The 27605-nt window shown below is 34.7% G+C and overlaps 1 protein-coding gene and 1 long non-coding RNA gene across 4 annotated transcripts; both read left to right on the top strand.

Annotated features, from left to right (window-relative positions):
* Positions 1–12048: 12048 nt before the first annotated feature.
* Positions 12049–21848, top strand: LOC127100571 (uncharacterized). 3 transcript variants are annotated; one of them, XM_051037798.1, is made up of 4 exons: positions 12049–12236; positions 12664–13616; positions 19122–20376; positions 20668–21848. In XM_051037798.1, the coding sequence occupies exons 2-4, from the start codon at positions 13539–13541 to the stop codon at positions 21150–21152; spliced, it is 1818 nt and encodes a 605-aa protein (XP_050893755.1). In that variant the 5' UTR covers positions 12049–12236; positions 12664–13538; the 3' UTR covers positions 21153–21848. The 3 variants fall into 3 exon arrangements, with proteins under 3 accessions (XP_050893755.1, XP_050893754.1, XP_050893756.1); XM_051037797.1 differs by having other exon boundaries at positions 12049–12388; XM_051037799.1 differs by having other exon boundaries at positions 12049–12554.
* A 4118-nt stretch (positions 21849–25966) lies between these two features.
* Positions 25967–27270, top strand: LOC127100570 (uncharacterized). The gene is made up of 2 exons (XR_007794456.1): positions 25967–26670; positions 26967–27270. It is a non-coding gene; the product is annotated as an uncharacterized LOC127100570 (long non-coding RNA).
* The last annotated feature ends 335 nt before the right edge of the window (positions 27271–27605 follow it).

Genomic DNA, 27605 nt, shown 5'->3' with positions numbered 1-27605 from the left:
GATAGAAGATAATGAATGTCATCATCAAAGGGGGTTATGAAAAAATAATTTGTTATCGTCAAAGGGTTGACAGAAAGAAACTTCACTATGGAGTGACATCATCAAAGGGTTGATGGAAAAGAAGTTTGTCATTTTAAAAGGGTTGATGGAAAGGATCAAATATAGAATGTCATCATCAAAGGGTTGATGGAAAGGAATTTGTCATTGTCAAAGGGTTGACAGAAATAACTTCACTAAGGAGTGACGTCGTCAAAGGGTTGATGGAAAGAATTTGTCATCGTCAAAGGGTTGATGGAAAGAAGTAAAGAATGTAACCACCAAAGGGTTGGTGGAAAAGAATCTATCATAGTAAAAGGGTTGACGAGAACATATTTCACACTGGAGTGACATCGTCAAAGGGTTGACGGAAAGAATTAAGGAATATCATCACCAAAGGGTTGGTGGAAAAGAATTTATCATCGTCAAAAGGTTGATGGAAATAACTTTACTAAGGAGTGATGATTGATGATAGATAGAGTAAATAAGGAGCATCGTAAGGTACAATTGATAATTGAAAATGCCAAAAGGCAGTGAAAGATACAATTGATAAAACAAAAAAAATTAAGAAAAAAAAAGGCTAGGGGTTCTGAGGAGGGGGAGGCGAAGGAAGTCTTGAGAGAATCAACTGAAACATGAGATCTTGTTTATACAGATGCCCATCGACCCTTGCATTGTTAGCCTTGATTTCCTCAATAGTCTTCAGAAGTGCAACAGGAATAGGTTAAGAGGCAGAGGCTTCAAAAACGACAACATGATTAGCAGCTTCTTCCATAACACAATCTTGAGGTGCAGAAACAAGCAAATGGGGATTTGAATTGGGTTTTACAAGCAAAAGTTTTTTCCAAAACAAGAACACCATTAACAAGTTAATAATAAAGAGATAAAAACACAAGTATTTTTATCCTGGTTCGCTTGAAACTCAAAGCTAATCTAGTCCACTCGCTAAGGGTGATTTTTCCTTATACACAAGGACTTAACCCACTATAATCAACAAATTACAATAAACACAAAGAATAACCTTCTTTGTATTCTCAAGGATCCAACTATACCCTAGCCTCCTTAAAGACTCACAAAGAACAACCTTCTTTGTCTTCTCAAGGATAACCTCCTTAAGGAATCAAACAAATAGTTTGAATAATATTTTGTGTGTTATAAGATGCTTTTACACAAATGAATAACAAACACTTAAAGAAAAACTATGTACAAAAGAATGATAGTTTTTCACAAAGAAATAGACTTGTCAAAGTATTGTGTCACTAACGTTTTTCTTCAAGTCTCCAAGTCATACTTATATAGCATAAGCATAAGACCGTTGGAGGGAAAAATGGGGAAAGCTCATTTGAGCGGCTGTCCACTATTGGACGGGAAAGGAATGGTACCGCATATTGTCTTTTTCCCATAAAACCAGTGACATGTGTGATGTATAGTACCGTCCTTGCCCAACAAAATCAGGTAGTGGAAAGGATGTTCGATTCGTACTATGTACTATTTGATCATGTTCCCATTTTGATCTTATCTTTAAGTTCATTGGCTTATGATAAAAGTTGATGAAGTGTGAAATGAAGAATCATAAATCTGAATTCAGAATCTTTAGTCAGAACCTTGACAACGTCAGTAGTCTGACTTGAGATCTTCAGAATCTTTAGAGTCTTCAGAATCTTTAGAGTCTTCAGAATCTTCAGTCAGAACCTTGATAACTTCAACCATCTGGCTTGAGATCTTCAGAATCTTCAACTAGATAACACAACTTCCGAAACTTGCCATTCTTCAGAAGTTTGGTGATCAGAGTCACGTATAGAAGCATGAACTGAGAGAACATTGCAATAAAAACATATTGTTTCCTCAGAAGCTTCTCATGAGTGAATCAATATAGAAATAGAAAGATCATTGCAATAACAATATTGGACATTTTTTAGAACTTCTAATAGCTGGCGCAGAAGCGGCAGGTTCTGGTTAAGAGAAACGAGTTTCCTTGGTCATGTGATTCTAGTGGTACTATAGTTATGGATCCATCGAAGATATATGTCGTGTTATAATGGGAGACTCCAAAGTCTATCACTAAAGTTAGAAGTTTTTTTTATTGGCCGGTTACTACAGGAAGTTCATTCAAGGTTTTTCAAATTTAGCATTGTCGTTAACTCAGTTGGCTCGAAAGGGTCAAGCCTGTGTTTGGGATGTGCATTGTGAAGAGAGTTTACAAGAACTCAAGAAGAAGTAAACGTCTGCTCCCATTCTGATTTTGTCGAATCCAAGTGAGTCCTTTGTTGAATATTATGATGCTTCGAAGATGGGTCTGGGAGGTGTGTTGATGCATAATGGTCAGGTGATGGCTTATACTTCGAGACAGTTGAGAGTTCAAGAAAGGAATTACCCTACGCATGATCTTCAGTTGGCAACTGTGGTGTTCATGTTGAAGATTTGGAGGCACACCCTGTTTGGCTTCAAATTCGAAGTGTTTAGTAATCACACGAGTTTGGAATATTTTTTCGATCAAAAGGAATTGAACATGTGATAGAGGAGGTGGCTAGAATCCGGAAGGATTATGATTTTAGCTTAAGTTCCCATCCTGGTAAGGCTAATGTGGTAGCTGATGCATTGAGTAAGAAGTCGTTGCACATGTCGATGCTTATGGTTCGAGAGTTGGAATTGATTGAACAATTTAGAGATATAAGTTTGGTATGTGAAAAGAACCCTAGTAGTATGAAGTTGGGTATGTTGAAATTGACTAGTGGTTTTCTTGATGAGATCAGGGAAATACATAAGAATGACTTGGGATTGATTGATCAGTTAGTGTTGATTAATCATGGTGAAGGAGGCAACTTCATGATTGGAGAAAATGGTGTGATGAGATTCAAAGACAAAGTTTATGTTCCAGATGTGCCTGAACTTAAGAAGAGTATTCCTGAGGAAGGACTCTGTGGTAAGCTGAGTATTCATCCAACTGCGAACAAAATGTATTAAGACTTGAAGAAGAAGTTTTGGTGTCCAGGAATGAAGAAAGATGTTGTCGAATTTATCTATGCTTGTTTGACCTGTCAGAAGTCAAAGATTGAACATCAGAAGTCGTTGGGTCTAATGCAAACATTGAATATTCCAGAGTGGAAATGGGATATCATTTCCATGGATTTTGTAACATGTTTGCCGAAGACTTCAAAGGGATGCGATTTAATTTGGGTGGTTGTGAATAGATTGACCAAATTGGCTCATTTTATACTGATGAGGATCAATTATCCTTTGTAGAAGCTAGATGAATTATATATTGATAAGATTGTAAAGTGCATGGTATTCCTTTAAGTATCGCGTCATATAGAGATCTGAGATTTACATCGAGGTTCTGGGAGAGTCTGCAGGCTGCTTTGGGTACTAAGCTGAAGTTGAGTTATGCTTATCATCCGCAGACGAACGGTCAATCAAAGAGGATTATCCAGTCTTTGGAGCATTTATTAAGGGCTTATGTGCTAGAAAAAGGAGGTGATTAGGATAACTACTTGTTGTTGATTGAGTTTACCTACAACAACATTTTCCATTCTAGTATCGAAATGGCACCGTATGAGGCGTTGTACGGTGGAAGGTGGAGAACTCCTTTGTGTTGGTATGAGTCAGGTGAGAGTGTTGTGCTCGGGCCTAAGATTATTCACCAGACAACTGAAAAGATCAATATGATCCAAGAAAAGATTAAAGCGTCTCAGAGTCGTCAGAAAAGTTACCATGACAAGAGGAGGAAAACACTTGAGTTCTAGGAGGATGATCACGTGTTTTTGAGAGTTACACTAGTAACTGGTGTTGGTCGAGCTTTGAATTCTAGAAAGCTCACACCGTGTTTTGTTGGTTTTTACTAGATTTGATAGAGGATATGAGAGGTGGTCTATCGAATTGCTTTACCTCCGCCGCTTGCTAATCTTCATGATGTATTTTATGTGTCAGTTGAGGAGATACATGATGGATCTGTCTCATGTGATCCAGGTGGATGATGTACATGTGAGAGATAATCTGACTATTGAGGCATCACTCATGCAGATAGAGGATCGGTAAGTGAAGCAGTTGTGTGGTAAAGAGATTACCTTAGTGAAGATAGTTTGGGGTGCACCAGCTGGTGGGAGCATGACTTGGGAGCGTGAGGAGCAGATGAGAGAGTCGTATCCAACTCTATTTTCTTTAGGTAAATTTTAGGGCAAACATTTATTAAGTGGGGAAGAGTTATAATACCCTATTTTTAATTAGATATTTTATTATATTTTAATTGTTTGAATTATGTATTTTGATGATTTATTTTATGGTTAGGTGTTGGCGGGGTATGTATCCTTGAGTTAGGTGTATAGAGAGATGATATAAGTGAGTAGAATAATTTAGAGTTGCTTTGGTAATTAAAAATAATGTTTTATTTATTTTATTATATTAATTAGTGAAAATAGAATAATTGGTCCAAATATGAGAAATTGAGAAAGTTAGTGGGAGGAAGGAATAAGAGATAATTAAGTTTGGGCCAAGTTGGTGATTTGGAAAAGTTACCCTAAAAACAAAAAGTTAAGAGGAACCTAGGTTTATGAAGATTTTCACAGTACGTGACATTTGAGAAAAATGAGTAAATATGCAAGAGGCCAGATGATCAAGGAAAAAAATGAAGGTTCCAATTCAGAATTTTTGCAAGGAATTCAGGTAAGGGTAGGAATTCAGTTCAATAATAGGGGTGTGATGAAGGGTAGAGTGGAGGGACTCTTAACCTCCATAGGGTTTGTTCTTCCTATGAGTTATGATAAAACGTTGATGGAAATTCAATAATAATTCTGTTTTTATATGTCATGATGTGAATTGTAATTGTGTGTGTGTGTTGTGTTGATGTGTTGTTGTTGTGTTATTAAAATCAAATGAATCCATGAAAATTGATATGAGATTAAGTGATTTAGGTCATGAATCCAAGTGTCTAATTCATGAGAAAAATTAATAGATTGATGATAATTACCATGGTATATGTATTGATCTTGTTAGAAAATATATGGGGATGTTTTGGATGCACAAAATTGAAATTGGTTGGTGGTTGAAATGAAAACTATGAGGGGTTTACGTAATAGGAAAAAATTGGAATATTTGGAAAGGTGCACTGTGAAAATTGATTATTGTTTTGTGACAATCGGTTGTTATGCTTAAAAAACACGATTTTTGAGTTGTAAAGGTTAGAACAATTGATTGTTGTTTTGTGACAATCGGTTGTTATGCCTAAAAAATGTGATTTTTGGGCTGTAGAGGTTAGAACAATCAATTGTTATTTTGTGACAATCGGTTGTTATGCTTAAAAAATGTGATTCGGGGAAAACAGAGGCTAGAACAATCAATTATTGTTTTGTGACAATCGGTTGTTACTGTATCAGTTTCCCAAAATTTCATGTGTTGGACTTTAACATACTTTGACATTTTACCCTATAACTTTTTAACCATATATCCAAACGACGAGTCGTTTGAAGTGTTAGGAAGCTAACATATAAAGCTACAAAATGATAAATATATGTGAATTGTTTGAGTATTATTACCATATATACTATGTTTATGAAGTTGATTGTTTATGCGTTCGATTGATGAATCAATGCATTGTTGTGATAATGTCGTGTGATAATGATATGTTGATGTTGTCATGATAATGTTCTTAAGGTGTTGATAATATGGATGTGATTTTAATATGGTGTTGAACATGACTATTAAGTTGTGAGAATTATGGTTTGTTGTTGCATGATTAATAGTCCATGCATTCATGTTGTCTGAACTTCAGTTCTTTATGATGAGCCTCCATCCCATGGTGATCGTTGAGTGCGGGTAACTAATTCCTATTGTGGGAGATTAGTGAAGCGTTACCTATGGTGATGGTAGCAATTTGGTATGCTTTGGTTCCAAGAGGGAATCAATCCTATGGTGAGGATCTCATAGTGAAATGGACTTAAGTGTTCATAAATTGGCACCACATGCACGTTGAGTCAGTTGTTGAGTACATTTACATTTGTGTTGCGTTTGGTGATTAGTTTAGGTGCTATGACGTGTGAATGAGAATACTTGATATGTTAATGATGTCGCAATCAGTGTGTGATGTTGTTAGTTAATCTACTTCCGATTGTTTTTCATCGCTAATTACTGAAGTGTATTCTCATCTCTTCTGTTTGAATGTTGCCTTTACATAGGCATCATTCAGATACTCAGGATTAACATCGCTGAAGTAGGTAGAAGATATCTCTTGGAGTTGCTTCTTTACTTTGTCGCTTTTACTAGTGGTACCTTGCTCTGATCATGTAACATCGGGTTGGGTTAAACACTTGTTTTATTCCTTATGTCCGATTATGTTGAAGTTATAAGACTAATTTTGTTGTTGAGCATTATTAAGATGTTGAGTTGATTGATTACAACTCTCATATTTTGTTATTAGAATTGAAGTTGAGACTAAATGTCATTACTGGCTTTATCTTCCATAATTGTTGATGATAATTTCGATGTGATGATACTTTAAAATGGAAGTGAGTGTGCGATTACAGGTTATGAATGTCTTATTATGTGAATATGTGATACTAATGAGATGAGATGGATGTCATGTAAACATCCCAAGTGTGATTCAGATAAGTTGGATGTCGTGTAAACATCCTTATTACAAACGTGTGTATTGAAATATACTATGGAAACCCGTGTTACGAAGCAGATTGTGCTTTATGAATGTGTGACACCCTACATGGTTTTATTTTATATTTAAATTATATGATAAGTTATGTGTAGGGTTTGGGGTGTTACAGTTGTAATCAAGAGAAAATCCGGGAGTTGATTATGCAAGGGGAAGGTATTAACACCCTTCACATCCGCTATACTCAACAGGAACCGTTTTGATTGTTCTTTGCATGGATGAGTGTTATTATCTGAAAGTTACTTGCAATTGATTAAAAGGGAAAAATAAGTTTATTAATTAGTGTGCTCGCTAAGGATTTGAACCCCGTGCCTACATATTCTCATAGTGCAATGAGAAAATCATAGCTCTGTAGTTCATGGTAGAAAATACGGATATGTTGGTTGTTTTTATTGGACGATGTTAACATTCACGTTCTAGGAGTTAAACATTACTTGTATGCTCGCGCATGGGAAACTTAAGCATTTGTTTGTTTGTGATAGAATGGATGCACTTGGATCGTATTATAATAGTTAAACGTAGCTTGTATGCTCATGCATAAGAGGCTTAAGTGTTGTTGGTATTGCAATAGAACAGAAATAACATGTCCATTATGAAAATGTTTGAATGCCCTAAGACGGGAAATTTGTTTTGATTGGTTGTGATTGATTTTAGAGTGGGAGACAAGTATCAGACCACAAGTTAAGTACGATCGGCAATCTAAGTACTTAACGACTTAAAGGACAAGTGCATCCTGACCTCTCTTTTTCATCCTAAAAGTTTTTGCTTATGAAATTTGTGAGGAGAGTTTAATCTTTGGTACTTAGAGGGATACAATCATCTTACCACGAGCTAAGTACAACTGGTAATCCAAATACTCGGGAGCTGAAAGGATAATTACATCTCAACCTCTCTTTTTCGCCCTATGAGGATCGAATTAAACTCGTTTATTGTTAGGTGTTTTGAATGGAAGACAAGTATTGAGCTACAAGTTAAGTACGGTCGACAACCCAAGTGCTTGAAAATGGTGTGTATAAGTACGTACACCCCATCCTTTTTATCCAGTTTATTTAAAAATGTTTTAAAAATGACTTGATGTTTGATCAAGTGTTTGAAGCTGAATATGAACAAAATGTGTGAATTAAAGGAAAGAGGTACTTGATGTTGGATCAAGTACTCGTGTTGCATTTAATTAAGTTTGATTTGGAAAAACACTTGACATTGAATCAAGTTTATTTTTGTTTGTTTGAAAAAGGTTATTTTTAGATCGCTTTTGATTATTTCTTAGTTAATGAATGAGTGAGGAAAACAATAAAATGGAAAGCGATAAAATTATTACGTGTTCATGGGAGTGAGATACATTTTACCCAAATGGAGGATAATCATACACCATGCAAAATTAAATCAATGAGCACTTAAGCATCATCCATGATGACAACATCACAACCATAATTTATGCATGTAATCAAGAGTAGAGGATTTAATTTCTAATTGAAAAATAAAGAGCTAAACTCTAAACTAAATTTAATTAAAATCTAAAGTAGAAATCTATCCTAATTAAACCAAACCATTTATAACGTGTATTTTTTATGAATTAACACGACATTGAAATTAAGCTTGTTGGAACCTAACCTCTAATGGATTTTAATGGAGAATTAAAGAAACTCCTACAATTAAGTTAAATTAAATTTTATAAGAGAAAATATTCTAATTAACCATGTTATACGCATTTACTATGAATTTATATGAATTAAAATATGCATGATCATGAATTAAAAGTATAAAATGTATGAACTGGAAATTTTTGAACTGAATTATTGTTGTTGGTGTTGATTATATGAGTGTGATAATAGTATAAAATGTATGAGGCTTAGCTCGATTGGTGACAAACTTCAAGGTGAAGCTTGCTCCAATGGTGATAGAACTTTAGTGTGGGGAGAGGAATTGGAGAAGATGAAGTGAGATAATAAAAAATGAATTTGCAATAAGTGATTTTCTGCAGAAAATGATTAGTGTTTTTTTGATGAATTAAGATTGAAGAGAGTGATAACTTTATATATATGCATTTCACAATTGTTTTGGTCAGATTTTTCAGGCAGCGACAACTAGAAGTTTGGGCATCAATTAGTGTTAAGTATTCTTATGAGCAAGTTGGTTATGAAGTTAATGGTGTTAATGAGTTTTTAAATTGTTAGTTGGAATTGTTATTGAAGTGTTAAATGCAGGGACTGATAGAATTTTAGCTTGAATTGATGTTAGGATTGGAATGATTAAGTGTAGTTTAAGTTTTGATGAATGTTAGTGTGTTAGAATGCTTGGTCAAAGTATGAAGTATGTGTTGCTTCATTTTCTTTTGTTGTTATGTGCTATGTAAATTTGAACTGACTTGGCATGTTTGAATGACACTACAATGTTGGATATGATCTGGTTTTCTACTACTGGTGCAGGTTTAACCGGTTACCAAATATGGCCTAACCGGTTACCAGCACGAAAACATGTGTTCTGGACTAGTTTTATGAGGCTGCAACATACCTGTAAGTGGTTACCCCGCTGTTGGTAACCAGTTACCAACTTGATAACATGTGTTCTTGTTGCTACTGGAAATGATGAACATATAGGTGGAACTGGTTACATAATTCTTGGTAACCGATTACCAAAACAAAACTTTGGCTTGTTTGGATACTAGAATGGTCTGAATGACAGGTGTAACCGATTACCCAGTTTTGAATGACAGGTGTAACCGATTACCCAGTTTTGCGTAACTAGTTACCAACATGAAAACTTTTTTTTTTTTTTATGTTTTGGATGCAGTGACTTACAAAGGTGATATATGCATTGATCTCTGTGACTGATTGTGCATTTTGTATTGAATATGGTATGTTTTTGCAGGTCTGACACATGGTAAGAACAACACTTTGGCGTGGCATAGAAGCTCAAACATGAAGGGCTCATGAAGGGATGAAACAAGTAGTGTCTAGGATGGTCAGTTGACTTTGGTCAACTATTTTGACCAAAAAGTCAACAAATTAACCAAAAGTCAACTGTGGGTTAAATGATGTAAAATAGTATAATTTGGGTTTTTGAACCTTTTTTTTGGTAATGGAATGAGATGTTTTTGAAATGGAAATGACCTTTTGGAATGCCTTATGTTTTAAGAGAAATCCCTCCTGATCTTGGTTTGAATACTTGAACTTGTACTTGGATGAACTTGTACTTGGATAAACTTGAATGAAACATGAACTTGAAGGAATGAACCTTGATTTCTCTGATTTGACTCTGAATTGCAAAGTCTCGTCTTGAATCCATACTAAATGACAAAGTCCATAAAAGATTAGCCAACCACACTTGCAATCCATAATCAGATCCAATGCCATGATATAGTGTAGCACCAAAATATCATAAACTTGATTCTTAAGAACACCATGAAGATGAACTTATCCCGCACTTATATCATGAACACCAACCTCTGAATTAATTATATTTATCTAGAAAATGAAATTGTACATGAATGAACACGACATGAGTATGCAGATGAATTTAGGATCAAAAGTCAAATAAAAATGTAAAAGACAAGACACATTTTGGGGTATGACAGTTATATAAAAATAAACATGACTCAAATCACTCCAAAAGTTGATTTGAATCACCATAAACAAAAAGCTACATAAACTATTTTTTTATACCATATTTAACATTAAAAACTTATTAACATTGTTAGAAAAAAAACCAATATAGGATATTAAAGAGAAACAAAAGTAAAAGATAATAAACACGATTATATATATATATATATATATATATATATATATATATATGTATATATATATATATATATATATATATATATATATATATATATATATATATATATATATATATATATATATATATATATATATATATATATATATATATATATATATATATCACGAGGGCTACCTATTCCCCAATCATCCACCCATAATAAACAGTTGGGTCTAAGACACGTTTGAGCCAAACTTAAGGGAATGTCCCCCACCATTATCTACATTCAGTGTCTACATATATATGAGTCACACTTAACACTCATATATAAATCCTATATCCCCTATTTACTTTATAGTCACAACAAAGTATCTTGTTGATGTTGTAATGACTATGTTCTTACTATATGAGTCATACTCAACAATCTATACCTTGACAAATATCAAACCCCTATAAAGACTTCCTGCATGACGATCACATTCTAGCAACTAGAAAGATACATATCTTGCTTAACACTAAGAAACATGTAATAAATCCAAATAATGCTTGAACTTGTCACTGATGACTAACTTGGTTAACATATAAGTTGCATTTTCTCAAGTATAAACCTTTTCAAGTAATATATGTTTATATTTAAGTAACTATTTAATCTTGTGAAACCTCACATCAATATGCTTGGTTTTGGCATGATACACCTGATTATTTGTTAAATAAATGACACTCTGACTATCACAATGCAACCGAACTCCACATTGTTCAACACCTAATTCTCTTATCAATCTTGTAAGCCATAAGACTTTTTTGGTAACTTCATCTGCCTGCTTCAATTATTGACATAATCACTATGGATTGAACCGATAGTTTCCAACAAATAGATCCTTAAATTAAAGTAAGGACATACAATATTGTAAACATTCTATCATCCATATCACTAACATAATATGAATTAACATATCCAACAACTAAAAAATCCCTCTATTCATAGCTAAACATAATACCATGACCCGTTGTACCTTCCAAGTATTTGGAAATCCACTTGACTACTTCCCAATGTGGACAAAAACTTACAAATTTGACTTACAACTTGTGGCAAATTTGTACGGTGCATAATATATCATACATTAAACAATCACTAACACCAACACACAAATTTGACTTAGAACTTGTGACAAATTTGTACGGTGCATATCATATCATACATTAAACAACCATTAACTGAGAGTCTTTAACATATATTCAACTTTTACATTTATCTTTGGTCACTGATCCAATATAAACTCAAAGTGATTTACCAATAAAATATTTACAACTTTCAAATTTCTCATGTCAAACTTATCTAACACATTTTCAACATTGTTTTTTTTTAAGGTTATACAAACTAAAAATCTCAAAATTTTAAGACATATTAAATCCACCTAGATTAATACAATGAAGAGTAATATGTTAATATCTAATCACCTAATTCATTATGTGGTGTCAAATGTACAATAAAAACAAAGAATTATACACACAAATGTGTAATCATGGCATTAACTTTTGCCATGACATCCCCATGCCGCCCTTCTTTTTTCGTGTTTAAAACTTTCAACATTTGGGCTTTCATATGCTTTTCATCCTCGCGTGTAACTTCCGAACACCAAACAATAACCATTAGCAATAGAAAAATCATAAAATACCTAAAAATAAATAAAAACACTAGTGTGTACAATTACGATATCACAAACGCTAACACCCGTAACGAGAAAAGAAAGAAGAAAGAGAGAGAAGAAAAACAAAACCCAGAATCTTGAAGAGTGAAAACAACTCTACCATATCAGAGAAAGTACTTATCCCAAAAACCATATATTATATTACAAATTAATTAATCCATAGTTTTCTGTATAAATTATTAAGATTATAAGATTAAATTATTATTTTTTGTATTGTGAAAAAGAGATCTTGTTCTTCTACAATGTCCACTTTGTAGCGAACTAGGTAAATCTCGTATACCTAATTTCACTTCATCACTCCAATTTTCACGTTTTTTTTGTTTCAAGTTTACGCTTCGAATCAAACCTTTTTTTCTCTCCCTTTTCATCGATACCGATTATTGCTTTGGTACCTCAAAGGTTTTTGGATTCTCTTTATTCCGTTTGATTTGGTGTGTATTGAATTTAAGAATTTGAAATTGGGATTAGTTTTTTTATTTTTCCTTTTCGGCGTGGTTTTTGGTATGTGTACTCAGTTTTTTTTTATTGGTGTTTTTTTAGGGTTTCGTTGGATCGTATCTGAGGGATACTTGCTGAATTTGGAAAATTTTGGAGTGATTAGGGCTTGGATTTGGATCAGAGAGTGTGATTCAATGGAATACTGTGATTGTTGATTTTGCCTGAAATGGGCAAAAGCTCTGATTTTGTTGGAGTTTCAGATTGTGGATTTGGAACTAAGGTGTTTGGATATTTACACTTGGAGATTGTTTAAGATGGTATTTAACATTGCTTCTTTGAGCATGGAACAAGATTGTATATACTGTTATCAGTGATTAAGATTTTGATGACCGTTTTTGGACTCAGTGCAAAGGCCTTCTTTTCTTAGTCACCATTTTTGGTTTTCCTCTGTTTCTTTTTTTGTTTTCCACTTTTTGACTGGGGGTATTTTTGGTTTTCGGCCTTGAATAAGAGGAAAAAGGAAGCTGATATTACCGTGTTTCAGTGGTCTATTTTTAGTTTCTGAAGGAGTTGAGATAGTTTGTTTGAGCTTAACACGGTTACACGGTACCACAGTGCTTCTCGAACTACGGATTGGAGTTGTGTTGAACCATTTACCTTTATATAGAACTTTTAAGTAGTTAGACTGAGTCATTGCTTTGTTGCTCATTGGTTTTGAATCAATTTTCAGTAATATAGTTAGAGCTGTTCGATTACTTTGGTGAAGGCAAGTATACCTAAGTGGCTTGGATATTTTGTGTATGCAAGAGGCTTATGGAGGGTTATTAAAGCTGGAAATGAATGTAGTGACATGGTGCATGGACATGAGCATAGTTGCTGGTTCGGTCCCATTCTGGAACAGTGCTTCTGGAAACTAATTGGAGCATTCTCTATTTTGGAAGGATCATTTTACACTAGGCATATCTGGATTTTGTGCAATGTCGCGCTGCTTTCCATTTCCACCACCAGGGTATGAAAAGAAGACTAGAACGGATGATGTTGACTTACTAAGAAAGGTTAGTATACTTTTCCTATGTTCGCATCATGCATATATGTTGGCAAAATATTGTTTATGACGCTAATGAAATTTCTCATTTGTTGCACTATATCTTGCATCGATAAGGTCCATTTTCTAAAAGGAAAACTGAAATGTACACCTAGAAAAGAGATGCTATCACGCATTCATGTTTGATTTAATAATGCAGTATCTAATGTTTTATCTGTTTCTTAATAGCTATCTTACAAAAATCTTGTGGGACCTCTCTAAAATTATCTAATACATAGTGAAAATATAAAAGATCTTGTTCAATTGAGGTATAGCTGATTTGAAGATAATTGAAGACTTACATTACACAATATTTTTTCTTGGCCTATCTTGATGAGTAGGGTGTGCACTAATTGTTGATTGAAGTTGGTTCATGTGATTTACAACTTTCCATACTGAATGTTGCTTTTACCTTTCTTCTAATACAGTCACTGGATTCTTGTTAGTTTTTTCTGTGTCGTCTTCAAAGTTTGGATTTTTGGACTGCTGTGCTACACTGCTATTGCAATGTGATTTTAAATATCGAGTTCCCAAGAGGTTTGAGTGGAGAAGTTGTGTGATGGCTGGTGAATGCCATGATATTAGAATATGATTAGAAGTTTATTGCTATACTTACTTTACGCATATCCATCTTTTCATTTACTGCCTAGTGCCTAGCCTTGGCAATTTTTTTCTAATGGTTCACTAAACAATGGGTGTTTATTTTTTAAAACGAATTTGATTCGTTCTTTCATGTTAGAAGTAATCAGTCAGTGATGCATCATTTACTTCAAACCACTATAATATTTAGCATGTCTGTAGAATTAAATGCATAATTGTGCGGTCAGTCTCTCATATATAGACAAATGCTTTTTATAGCGCATTGTTTTGCTCATTTTGTTGGGGTGTGGGTAAACTTAGTTTTTGATTAGTATTGAATGAGAAAAAGTAATCGACAATAATCAAGTTATGAATACTTTTGTTGTAAAATAATGACATTTGGATTTGATGCTGTGCCTTCATGTGGCACCTTAGGCATTGAAGCGAAGATTTATTGGCGGTAGAGATTATCCATATATATTTTGATATCAGACATTCGGCTTATGTATTTGATAAGTCTTCCTGTTATTTTTTAAAGCAACAATCTTTAATTCTTTTGGTTCTGTCATTCACAGAACAAAATTTGAATTTCAAATCCTGTTAGGCTGCTCAATCAGTTCCGTGTGGGTGCACAATGGATTGATAGAATTTGTAGAGTTTTGGGGCACATTGTAATAATAGTGTAACAACAATAACAATAATCGAAATAATCACTTTTTGGGGTCTAGTAGGACTAAATAGAATGATGTGATCATGCGTGATGGAAATTGCTAGATTCTCCATGTTATAAAAACATCAGTGAAGTTTCAAGGACAGCTCATGGTTATTAACAGAAATGTCTAATCAGATGCATATTCTAAACTGAGCTACCAGACTATAATTATAACATCTCCCAGAGCCGTCCGTCTACACTGGAAAAGTTGCTTCTAGATATCTTAACCAATCCAATTGATTTTACACTAGCGAGCCAGTTATAGTGCTTACAAGATACCTCTTCTCTGAACCTCTTGGTTTGCAAGTTCTATGCGTTCCTTGCAAAGTTCCCTCAAATTACTTATCTTTTGATTGGCAGACTGGACTACCAGAATTTGGAGTCTTGAGAAGCTATGGCTATTGGCGGATCTCTCCTTTTCTGATAATATTGTTTTCTCTGTTTCTTTCTGTAAGACCCTCTGTTTCAACCTTACATTGGATTCTGTTTGCAGTAGCATTCTATCCTCTGATAGCCAGCCAGCCTTTTCGATAAGAAGGCATTTTAAATTTTTATTTTTTTTATTTTTTTTATTTTTAAATAAAGTATCTTTTTATGTAGGTTTAGGATCCTTGAGTCTGCCTGATGGTTGATGTTATGGACATCAGTTAGATTATCAAGTTGGGTGATTTCTATGTTGTCAATAACGCACTATAGCGTAGTGGTGGTAGGGTTCGGTGCAAAGCTTTTGGCCTGCGAACTGCTGTCAACAATAGCAGGTGTAGCGGCTGCTATTGCGGCCCCAAACCGCTATCGCAGCCACTATTTGGGTTTCGAGGCGAAATTCCTCAATTCCTCTTTTCAAACCCTTGTCTTTTTTTAGGGTATAAAATATAAATGCCAATTCGGGCCCTTTTAAGAGAAAAATTATGTTATTCATTCTGATATGTTCTTGCTCACAAACAATCATTATGTTCTTGCACACCGACACTATCTGGGATTAACAACATAGGGTGATTTAGGGTAATTGCTTGTGTTAGGAACCTGTAAATAGAAAAAGTAAAATGAGAATAGAAAACCACAATATGAGGGAGAGCTTTTATTGATTATGATTAATCGAGTGATTACAAAAAAGGAGAAAAAGAATCCCTAATTTCCCGACCAAAGCTAGGCTCCTATAGGAAGCTAATGCTCCCTATTCATTCTAATTTCTCAGATTCACTCACAAAGATCCTTCTCAACCCACACCTCGACTCCTTATAAATGGAAACGGTTACAGTCTGTTGCACTCCCACCGCCATCCCATAAGTCATCCATAATAACTCATTAAATGGAAATGGTTACAGTGTTGCTCTCTCCCACAACCATCCCAAGAGTTCTCCTTGATTCCCTCTTTTGCCCCTCCTAGAATAAACCTGCCATACTTTGGGCCTACTTGATCCATGATGGATCAATTGTTCATTTATAGGCCAGCCTCAGCTGTACAGCTCCTATCAGCTTGAATGAAGCCTTGAGCTTCAAACTTAATTGGATTCTGCAATTTGAAGTCTTGAACTTTGTTATAGTTACTGCTTTCCTTTATTTAGTGGGTTCAGAGGACTTTCAGATAACTGTTGACTAGGATTATATTTTTTTGTATGTTAAGTAATCAACCTTAAAAAATAATTCTAGCTACTGAATTTGAATTTCCTCCCTGAATGAGCATTGTCTACAGATTATTTGTACTGTAAACAAAAACTTTTGACTACTTGGTTTAAATATTGAGAATTCAGTAAAACGTTATATCAGAACTAAATTTTGCTTTAGCTGTTTAGCATCGTGTTTGATACTTTATGCTAGAGTAAAGCCCTTCAAATGTCCTTCTATTTTTCTAACCCTGTTTCTTGAACCTTGAACAACCTCTCTTAAGTAGGGGATGTTTGTAGAAAAAGATCTTGTAAGAGTTTTCCAAGGAAGTAATTATACGTTCTGAGTGACATTTGTTTGTATTTTGAAGTAGAATGGAGGAGGCTAAAGTATTTCTCTATTTTCAAAACATTTTTGTAATCGGTTTCAACTTTAAATATCTGCTGAATTGCAAATTTCTGTGCATTTGCAAAGATTGATACTGTTAGGAGCTTCCCCCATGTGACATTAGAGCTTGTTTCTTTACCCAATTTAGCGCTGGCACAGGAAGTAGTGATAACATTGAATTTTTCAAAAAGAAGTGATAACATTTATTATTCAGTCAATGCTTACCCAAACGAGTTATGGTATGTTGAAATCATTCAACTTTTGAGAACACACAATTGCATTCAGCAGCAGTCTGTTCCTTATTTTTGAAATGGTTAATTTACTATAGCTTCCTTCTGTTATGGAGCATATCGGTGTCAACATTTTAAGAACTGAACCAAAATGGTGAGACATCTGATGAAGAATTACAAGCCCAAATTAATCATCTAGGGAAAAAATACTCCTATAACAGAGTAGTAACCTCACTAGACTTTTATATGTTCTATGTGGGAAAAAATCTTGATATTATATTTACACTAAATGTTATAATAACATATAGAATCTGAAGGGTATTTATAACTCAAAAAATTGCCTGTTTCAAAATCTTACGTGGTCTGTTTTCTTAAGGCATTTTAGTGCTGATCCTGTCACTCTGTATTGGGTATTCCAAAATGATTTCGATCAAGCTAAGCATGATTCTCTACAGAGTAGAGAACATCTTAATAAAGTTAAGCATAAAACTTTTGTCTGAACTCGTAGACAATTGTACTGACCATGGTGCATAGATTGCTTCTTGTGATCGAGAAGATTAGTGCAGAGGCTTTGTTGGTTGTTTTGTTCTGTGCCTTAATTTTGTTAGTAGCAAAAAGATCAGGATTTACTCTACTTTGCATCCATTTTAGGTAAAAGTAGAAGAAGATATTGGAGGGTGTTTTCCCTGGCATCATTGAAGTTTCCTGATTGTTCATCTGTCGGTTATTACTGGACATCTATATTTTATTTTTTGGAGTCTCTTATTTTATAATCCTTAGTTTAACATGTTAGTGCACTTCTTAAGATGTTGATTATGTGTGGGAGACTGGGAGTTGATATTCCTGACATATTTATTGCTGTTAATATCTAATGTCTGACACAAAATTTATTTCCTTTATTTTTATTTCAATGTCTGACACAAAATTTATACTGAAGATCTTTCTTCTACATTCTGTTTGGGTATGGAGAGAAAATAGAAGAAGGAAAGTAAATTTCATATGCTGTTCAAAATATAGGAAAGAAAAGTAAAAAGTTCTCTCCATTTGTTTGGTTGGATGGAGAAGTGAGAAGAAAAAAATTGATGTAATGCTCATTTTATCCTTTGACAGAAATAGATGGTTGAAGAGAAGGGAAGCCTCAAAATTTGTTTTTTCTCCCCTAGTGGATAGAATATTTAACTGTGTCATCCAAATTTGTTTTTTCCGCCCCTAGTGGAATATTTTATCTGGGCCCCAGTCATCTTTTCTTCTTTTCTCTTTGTTATCTTCCCTCTCCCAAACGAGCGCTCTTGCATATTTCTTCTTATTCTCAGGTCTTCCATTTTCTTTCCCGGTGTTTTCCTTAAAACAAAAAAACATAAAAATGTCAGTACATGTTAATTTTAATATGAAATATATTCCAAAAGAAATAAGGGAATTGGAAATTGAAATGGCTAGTTGGGTTGAGAATGAGAGAATCTAATCATTGAGTTCCCTTAAAACAAACAAACCTAAAAATTTGTAGCACATGTTAATTTTAATCTGTAACATGTGTGATATAATCCAAAAGAAAGATGTGAATTGGAAATTGGAATAGCTAGTTGGGTTGAGAGAATCTGATCATCGAGTTTGTTTAAAATTGAGATATTGCTGAAGTTTTATTTTTGTTAAAAATTCAGTAAAAGAAGTGTGTTTCCCCCCTTTTTGGGGTTATAGTTGTCTAAAATAAATTAAATCTGGAATATTTTGTAGGACTAAGGTGCAAGTATCTAATTGTCTTTGATTTGTTGCTTGTTATTTTTGAAATTTGTTCCTTGGATCTCTTTAATCTTCAAGGAGATGAAGAACATGTTTTTCATTATTTCTTGTTGATATTTTTTCTCTCTCTATTTGTTTGCTCATAGGTGGAGTAGAGTAGAGGTTGCTTAAGTGATTGTGTTTCCTTATTTGTTCTTAATATCTCTATTGACCATATGATTTGCAGGAAAAGAAGAGAGAAAAAAAACACAAAAAAGATAAGGACAAAGAGAAGAAGGAAAAGAGGGAAAAGAGGGAGAAAGAAGGTCGCGAAAAAAAGCCTAAGGATAAAGATAAAAAGGAAAAAAACAGGGAAAAAAAGAAAGACAAGGACAAGGACAAAGTAAAAGATAGAGATAGAGATAAAAGTAAAACATGTACTGCTGATGGCAAAGGACTTGCAGGACAAGCTGAGGGTCTCAATGCAGGTAAACTCCAAAAGGAAATCAAGCCTGATAAGAAGGATGTCTTTGTCGATAATAAAATTATCAAACAGTATACTGGTAACAATGGGGAGATGGCTAAAGAGATTAATCATCTGGCTAAGGAGAACAAGGATTCTAAATTCCTCCTGGAGTTTGAGAGGAGAATTAAGGATGATGATAATGGAGCGACCGGTAATCAATTGGTTCAGAAGTTTACAAATGCAGACCATAGAAAGGATGAGGGGACTGTTAGGTTCTTGGCTAGGAACAGTGGCATCTTTAGTGATGATAGTGAAAAACTCGAGGATAAGGTTTTGGATGCTAAGAAAATTGAGGGGAAAGGAATTAATGCCGAGGTACGGCCTTTTGGAAATGCAACAGCTCAGAATCACACAGGCAACTTTCATCTTAAAGCCGATGGGGGTTTTGATGCTAAGAAGATTGAGCGGAAAGGAATTAATGCTGAGGTACGACCTTTTGGAAATGCAACAGTTCAGAATCACGCAGGTAATTTTCGTCCTAAAGCCGATGGAATACCCAAACTTTTGGGGAAGTATATTGACAGGAATTGGGAAGCAACAGTTGGGGGAAAAGAAAAGGTTGATGAAAAGAAAGACAGAACAGTTGGAGGAAAAGAAAAGATTTATGAAAAAAAAGAGGAAGGAAAAGAAAAGGTTATGGAAAAGAAAGAGGAAGGAAAAGATAAGGTTAAGGAAAAGAAAGAGGAAGGGAAGGAAAAGGACAAGAAAAAGAAAGATGATAAACGGGGAGAAAAAAGAAAAAATAAAGAGGAGAAGAAAGGGCATGGAAAGGACAAAGACCGGGATAAAAAGAAAGAGAAAACTAAAGAGTATAGTTTAGTTAAAACCACAGAGCAGAATAAATTAAAAGAGAGCAACAATGTTGGTCCTATACATACAAATTCCTTCACACAGATTAGCAAGAACAGCCATGAAAATTCTGTTGTTGAAAATAGCAAGAAACGGAAGGAGATCGAGTCAAATGGAGTTCCACGTGGTGAGTGTTATTTATGGCGAGCCTTGTTCTCATTGATTTACAGTGACCTTATATGTTGTGTTAAAATATGAATAAGGTGTTTCTCTTGTTGGGTTTGGAGTAGTATTTTTCTGACCTAATAGGACTATAATCAAATCCTTCATCCTACAAGATTTATGGTGGGATTTTCACTAAGTTGTGTGCTTATATTGATATTTTATTCATGGCATTTTGCATCAACTTTCTTGATTATGTATGCATTGTTTTGATGCTGTCTGACAGATTATAATCAATTTTTGAATTTTCTTACAGCCAATGAGAATTGGCCGAGTAAGTTGCCAAGATCATCCTCTTCTCACCCATTCACCGAAAATGGAAGGATATTGGAACCTTGCAAAATTTCCATTCCAAATGCTTCAGATAGACCAGAAGTAGCCGTCAGCAGTTCTAAGATGGACAACAAGGAATGTAAGATAAATGGCTTCATTGAAGCTCAACCACATGCAGTACCCTCCAATAAGACTCACACCACTACCATGCCAGCTCTTCCAGTAATTGAAGCATCTACAAAACCACCCCATCCAGATACCAAGTACCTAAACCACATATATTCAGTACCTAAAGTGGAATGGTCTGTTTTGGATGATCAAGAATGGTTGTTTGACAGCAGTATATCGCAAGAACGAAAACCCATGGTGAAATCTTCAGATGATGGGGAGACACCGCAAGTATGGGCAGAAGCTGTGCACTTAAAGCCAGCAGATGTTTTTGCTTTGCCATATGTCATTCCATACTGATTATTGATTGGCACACAATACTTCAATCATATCTGCCGCACAAGGACCAACTCCCTTGGCAGCATGTATGGGAGGAACTACGGCACTTGGTGCTAGAAACCAATTTCAATCTTCTTGACGCATTCCACTGCACTTTGGCAATTGACAACAAGTAAATGAGTGACTGGCTATGCATTGATCATAAACAGTTTGGATGGTTACTCACTCGTGTCTTACAGATTGTCTTGATTTTGCACTGATGGGAAGTAATCTTCTGTCATGAATTGGAAGTAACCATCTGTCTTGAATTGTTGCATTGCTGCAGCAAGGATGAGGTTTTTGCATCTTAGTAAAGGTTCATTTAGACAGATTTTATAGAGGCAGCCGTACAGATTGTGGAGAAAGGGATCTGACACAAGCTTGTGCTACTTGTTTATTTTTAGTGAGAGCTGAACTGTCTTTCTAATTGAGAATGAGAATGCAAGTGCAACCAGATGTGGTCTTAATTTGCAACTACACCACAGTTTTGATTTGTAACATAGAGCTCCTATTTACCAGAATGTGTATGATAGAGGATGGGAAAACATAGTCGGATTCATTTATTCAGTGTCTTGTAAATTTTATTGTTTATCTCGTAGGAGTGTTAAGGATCACGGTTAAATTGAATTATTGTAGAAAAAGTAGAATAATGCAGTTATGTTTTATTCATAAGTCAAATACTGTTTATATAGAGAAATTACAATAAATTATAGTTGTCAATGAGAATTTTAGACAACAAAATAGTAGGGAAATATGCATTAATTTAAGAATCATGTGGATTATTCTACAAGAATAAAACACCCATTTCAAAACCATATGTTTGGCTGTACTATTAGTTCTGTCATGTTAAGTTAAATAGTTGGCTATGCTAATGGTGACTTTATTGTTAGAATTTAATTTCAATGGAAATTTAATTTTTATCTAAAGTGCTTTCAGGATTTTGTAGATCTATAATATCATTCACAAATTCTATGACCTATAGTTTTAAACTCGACTTTTATATTACTTGAATGTACTCTTGTTTTTCCGTAGACAGAGAAAACCTTTCAAACTAAGCTCTCAAAGATTTCTTTATTAAGCCAAAAAGAGACTTCTCTAATTGAAATACCTTGATTTGAATTTGTCTTCAAAATCAGGTGGACCCATTCATGTATACTTGGAGTCAATCATTATGACATTGTTCAATTTTACAAACGGAAAAAATGTCTCTAAATAGCCTATGTTAACTACTAAACAATTGAGAGGTTCAATTTTACAAACGGAAAAAATGTCTCTAAATAGCCTATGTTAACTACTAAACAATTGAGAGGTGAAAAAAAAATGGAGAAAAATTTGAAAATGATATAAAATTGAACATAATTTGTAGGACAACATGTAATTAGTGGAGTTTTGTAACGACTATCTATATCAGGATAAAAAATACGACTTTTAAAAATAAAAATTAATTCACCTTTTTTGTTTTGTTTTAAGAGAGTAATTCTTCTTTTGTTCAGATTCTTGGTAATGTTGAGATGTGGGGACTCATCATATTTTTTTTTTTATTTACAAAAATATTTTTTTAGGAAGTTCCCTTTCCTACTTTAATCCTGTTTTATTTGCATAACTTATTATTTGGGGATTACGCTTTTCACACCATAAGATAGGGGTGGCAAATAGACATGTCTGTCTCGTTTAAGTCCGCCTTGCAAAAGCCCGTAAAAAAAATAGGGCGAGACGGGGCATACATAGTTGAGGATGTGTGCCTAAAACCTAGGCTCGTCCAACAAAAAGTGGGGGTGTGCGGAGAGGGCACATTAAAGGGTGGGGGCCTAAACCATTGGTCAGCCTTGCACTAAAGTGCGGAAAAAACGGGTTTGTCCAATAGACTGAGTCCATTTTATCACCCCTCTTATAAGATGTTTCTCCATCACGGTGAAAATTCACAACTGTCCTTAGAATCTGAAGATACATATCCGGACACATTCTTTTTACATATTCACCGGCATAAGTTGGCTAGCCTCTCATTATTTGGGGATTACTCTTTTCACATCATAAGATAAGGGTGGCAAACAGACATGTCTGTTTCGTTTAAGCCCGCCTTGTAAAAACCCGCAGAAAAATAGGGTGAGACGGGACAGACATAGTTGAGGATGCATGCCTAAAACCTAGGCTCGTCCAGCAAAAAGTGAGGGCGGGCAGAAATGGCATATTGGAGGGTGGGGGCCTAAACCATTAGCCAATCCTGCACTAAAGTGCGGAAAAAATGGGCTTGTCCAATGTACTGGGCCCATTTTACCACCCCTCTTATAAGATGTTTCTCCATCATGGTGAAAATTCACAACTGACCTTAGAATCTGAAGATACGTATCCGGGCACATTCTTTTTACACATTCACCGGCGTAAATTGGCTAGCCATTTTTATTTTGCCAAAATTTAGTCAGAAGATGCATCTCTGTATCAACATTATGGTGAGTTCGGAGATGTACCTTGAAGCTAGTGGAAATATACCTGAACGCATCGCACGCTCGAACATACAACAGAGTCGCCATTGAACTTTATTTATTCCCTAAGGAAAGGGAAAACATCGATAAAACTCGGAGGAAAGAGATATGCTAGGTAAAGAAGTCGGTTATGTAAGGGGAAGATATTAACACCCCTAACATCCATGGTACTCCGTGGAAACCATTTTGATTGTTCTTGATCGAATGAGTGTTATATCTAAAGATTACTCGCAAAATAATAGGAGAAAAATAATAGAATAGGTAGAGTGCTCGGTGAGGATTAGGGCCCTCATGCCTACGTATCCTCATAGTGTAGTGAAGAATTTAGAGCTCTGTAGTTCATAGAACTAGTGGTAGGAGATGAAAAGAGTTATGATAACAGATGTGGTATGAACCAAAGGATTAATATGTTTTGAACTCCAACAAGGGGTGAAATATGAACCTAAGAGTAAAAATAGCGTTAACTGATATGTGGACTAGCCAGAAGTGTCTGCCACTATATGGTATAGCCGAAAACAAGGAGAATTAAGTGTTTGGGTACGAGCCAAACATCTCTTGACTCACAAGGTGACACAAGGTGGAGCTCAAAAGGATATCGTATTTGGCTCAAAGAATAGGGTATATCACATGGAGTGAGTGGAGGTAGAATATGAATGCATCATGGAGATGAATGGAATGAAGTGACCAAAGTCACATAACTGAATATTTGGTAACAAGTGACGGAAGAGGTGTAGTTTGAAACCAAAGGTCAGGGTATTCATTGTAATCCATAGGATAAATAGAATTTGTAACATAGAAGGAAACAGGCTTATCCGCTGAAAAAGAAGGAATAAAATGTATGGTACGAGCCAAACAACTCTAGGTACAAATGTGGATTGCCACTATATGATCATAAAAGGGTGTATATGGAATTCCAAAGAAAACTGTATTTCGATTTCAAAGAAACGATATGTCACTGGAGTGAACAGTTTATGATCGAAGGTAGATAATGGATCATGAAAGATATGAATGATGCTCTAAGGCGGAAGGAATAAATAAGTATGCTCGCGGAGGTTCGAACCCTCGTGCCTACGTATTCTCATCGTGCATTGACAAAATTAGAGCAATCCTAGTTCTGCCCACTACGACTGAAAAAAAGGAGAATATATTGATTGGATTGCCCAGAGACAAGGTAGATTGCTTAACAAGCAAAAGTGTGGCACTAACCAATGATGGTAATCAACCACAGGGACACATGAGATATGATTATCCTATACACGAGAGGATTTATAAGGCAAGAGATTCGTCTAAGCACGAGAGGTCTTATAAGACGAACAATGATTATGAAATGATTGGCCTATACACAAGAGGATTTATAAGGTGAGAGATTCGTCTAAGCACGAGAGGTCTTATAAGACGAACAATGATTATGAAATGATTGGCCTACATACGAGAGGATTATGATTGTCAAACGTTGATACCTTTGCAGTTATTGAGAAGTAGTCCACTTTGCTAGCTATGCTTGATTGATGTTGACTTGAAGTCTTGATCTTGCATTTGAACCTTGAGGTCTTGAGCTCCTGAGATTCAACGTATCCACAATAGCTTGAGTGTAATGAACTTGCCATATCAAGTGATCAAATGTCTTTTGATCACTTGAATAGGCTTGGGGATTGAAGCACAATACAAAGGATTTGGTTGAACAAAGTGACCTTTGGTCAACACTAATCAGTGGGATTGAAAAATTAACTAGGCTATGTACAACCCTAAATGGATAAATCTATTAAAGAATTAATTAACTCTAAGCAAACCATAAGCTAAGGGATCATGCAAAAACCAGAAATTCTACCTAGGGGCGAAATGGTCAATATGTCCAAAATTGATTAAATGGGTTAAAAATCAAGATTATATATATGTCAATTAAACAACTAAAACAAATCATGAATAAGATGAACATACACTTAGGCTATATTAAGTTTAACAAAAACCTAAAATTTCTAAAGGTTTTAATCGATCGATTAATCATCATTAGTTAATTAAATCATCATTAATTAATTAAATCACAATTAATTAACTAATCATCTTAAATTATAACTAGTCCTAATTAACCTAATAGTCATAGTTAACCATATTAATCATAACTAATCCTAATTAAACCTAAAATCTAATTAACCAAATCAAACTAATTAGCATGAATTAATTCCTAATTCTAAACCTAATTAAACTAATAGTACAACTAATTAATAAAAAAAACAACATAAATGGATTAAATAGACAAAAATTGGGCCCTATGTCTGAGCCCAATGCATCCTCAAACGGGCTCAGGGGTGTGGATATTGGTGGACAGGTGTGAAACAAGAGAAAATCCCCTGGGCCTGGGAATTTCAGAGTTTGTGATCGTGTGCGTTGTTGTTGATGCTACTTTGTGTGAGTGGAGGATCTGGAGAGTGAGAGAGTTCGATGAACGAAAGGTGGATTTGTGCAGTGAATCAAAAAATGTGATTTGCAGGAAGTGAATGAGAGTCAGAGAGAAACTGAGATAAAAAAATCAGAGAGTTTTGAGAGTGAGAAAAAAATTGTAGAATGAAAAATGCTCCTGAAGATTGCAGGGAATGTTGAATATATAGGTTTCATAGTTAGTTAGAAATTCAGCTCAAATTTGATCTGAAATTCACTACAAATTAATTAGTTTGTTAGAAATGAAAATTGTCAGTTAGAAATTTGTTAGGAAATTCAAATTCAATTTGGTGAATTACAAGTGAATTTGGTTTCAATTTCCTTTTCATTTCGTTTTGGTATGTGGAGATTCAAACTGTTGTTAATTCTATTAATTATAGTGAAGTTATTCTGATGTTTTTGTTCAAAAATGCAAGATGGTGGAATGTCGCCCAACAAAAGTCGAACCAAAGGGATAAGCTTGAATTAAATCTGTCATTGTATTTTTTTGAAGGTTGATATTCATACAGAAGATGATCTATCTCCTTCACAGGGCTGCATTCCATGTCGCCAAAAGTTTCTTGATATGCAAGACCTATTTCAAGGTGAGAACGGTTTGAAGTTACTAAGCATTATATTATTGTTGTATAGTTATGTTAGCTTAAATTAATTATCACGAGCTGGTGATTTAGTTTTTTTTCCTGTTAGTGTGATGTTGACGATTAGCTATGGAATAAGCTAGGATTTCAGTTAGCAGTAAATATGAAAATTCAGTTAGCTCACTATGAATTGTATGTGTAGGATGGTAGTTAATGGATCTGTTATGAAAACCTGCAGGGTTTTGGTTTAATATTGTTATGAAAAAAACAAATGATTTCAATCCACATTTTGAATTTTGCAGGGCTGTCAAATGGAAAGGCTTGTGAATTTTGCTTGCATTTGGAAATTTGTATTGAAGAGTGGAATTGGCTTGTTGAAGGTTGCTTGAATGCATTGTTTATGGACAATGGATTGCTTGGAATTTTGGTTTTTTTTGTTGTAAATCTTGTGATAAATTGTGTGTTGTAATGTGATTGGAATTGAATAATGGGAATGTTTATGGTTGAGTGACAAATGGTTATGTAAAGCAAATAGAAATTGTCTTGTAACATGTATGGTTGAATGTACCATGGTATTTGTTTGAATGGAAATTGAATGGTTGATGACATGGTTCATATATGGCAAATGTATTGGTTTAGAAATGTGTATGTAAGGTCACTTGGAATATGGTTTAGGCCTTGTATTGTAATGTAATGAATAAGGTTTAGATCTTGGTTGTAATGACTTGAAAGGAATATGTGATTATGGTTTAGAGAAGGTCAAGAACACGAGTAATTGTTTGGAAAATGAGATTTAGGTTTAGAAGTGGGTGGGGTGACTTTGGCCAATGTTGACTCAAAACTCAACTGTTGACCAAAGTCAACTATTTGTCAAAATTGTATTTTTTGTACGAATCTTGTAAATTTGGCATTGTTTTAATGGAATGGATACCTTGGATGGA

This window comes from Lathyrus oleraceus, chromosome 7 (assembly GCF_024323335.1).
Source record: "Lathyrus oleraceus cultivar Zhongwan6 chromosome 7, CAAS_Psat_ZW6_1.0, whole genome shotgun sequence".
Taxonomy (NCBI): Eukaryota; Viridiplantae; Streptophyta; class Magnoliopsida; order Fabales; family Fabaceae; genus Lathyrus; species Lathyrus oleraceus.
The sequence above is the reverse complement of the archived record's forward strand: the minus strand, read 5'-3'. Positions and strand labels throughout refer to the sequence as shown.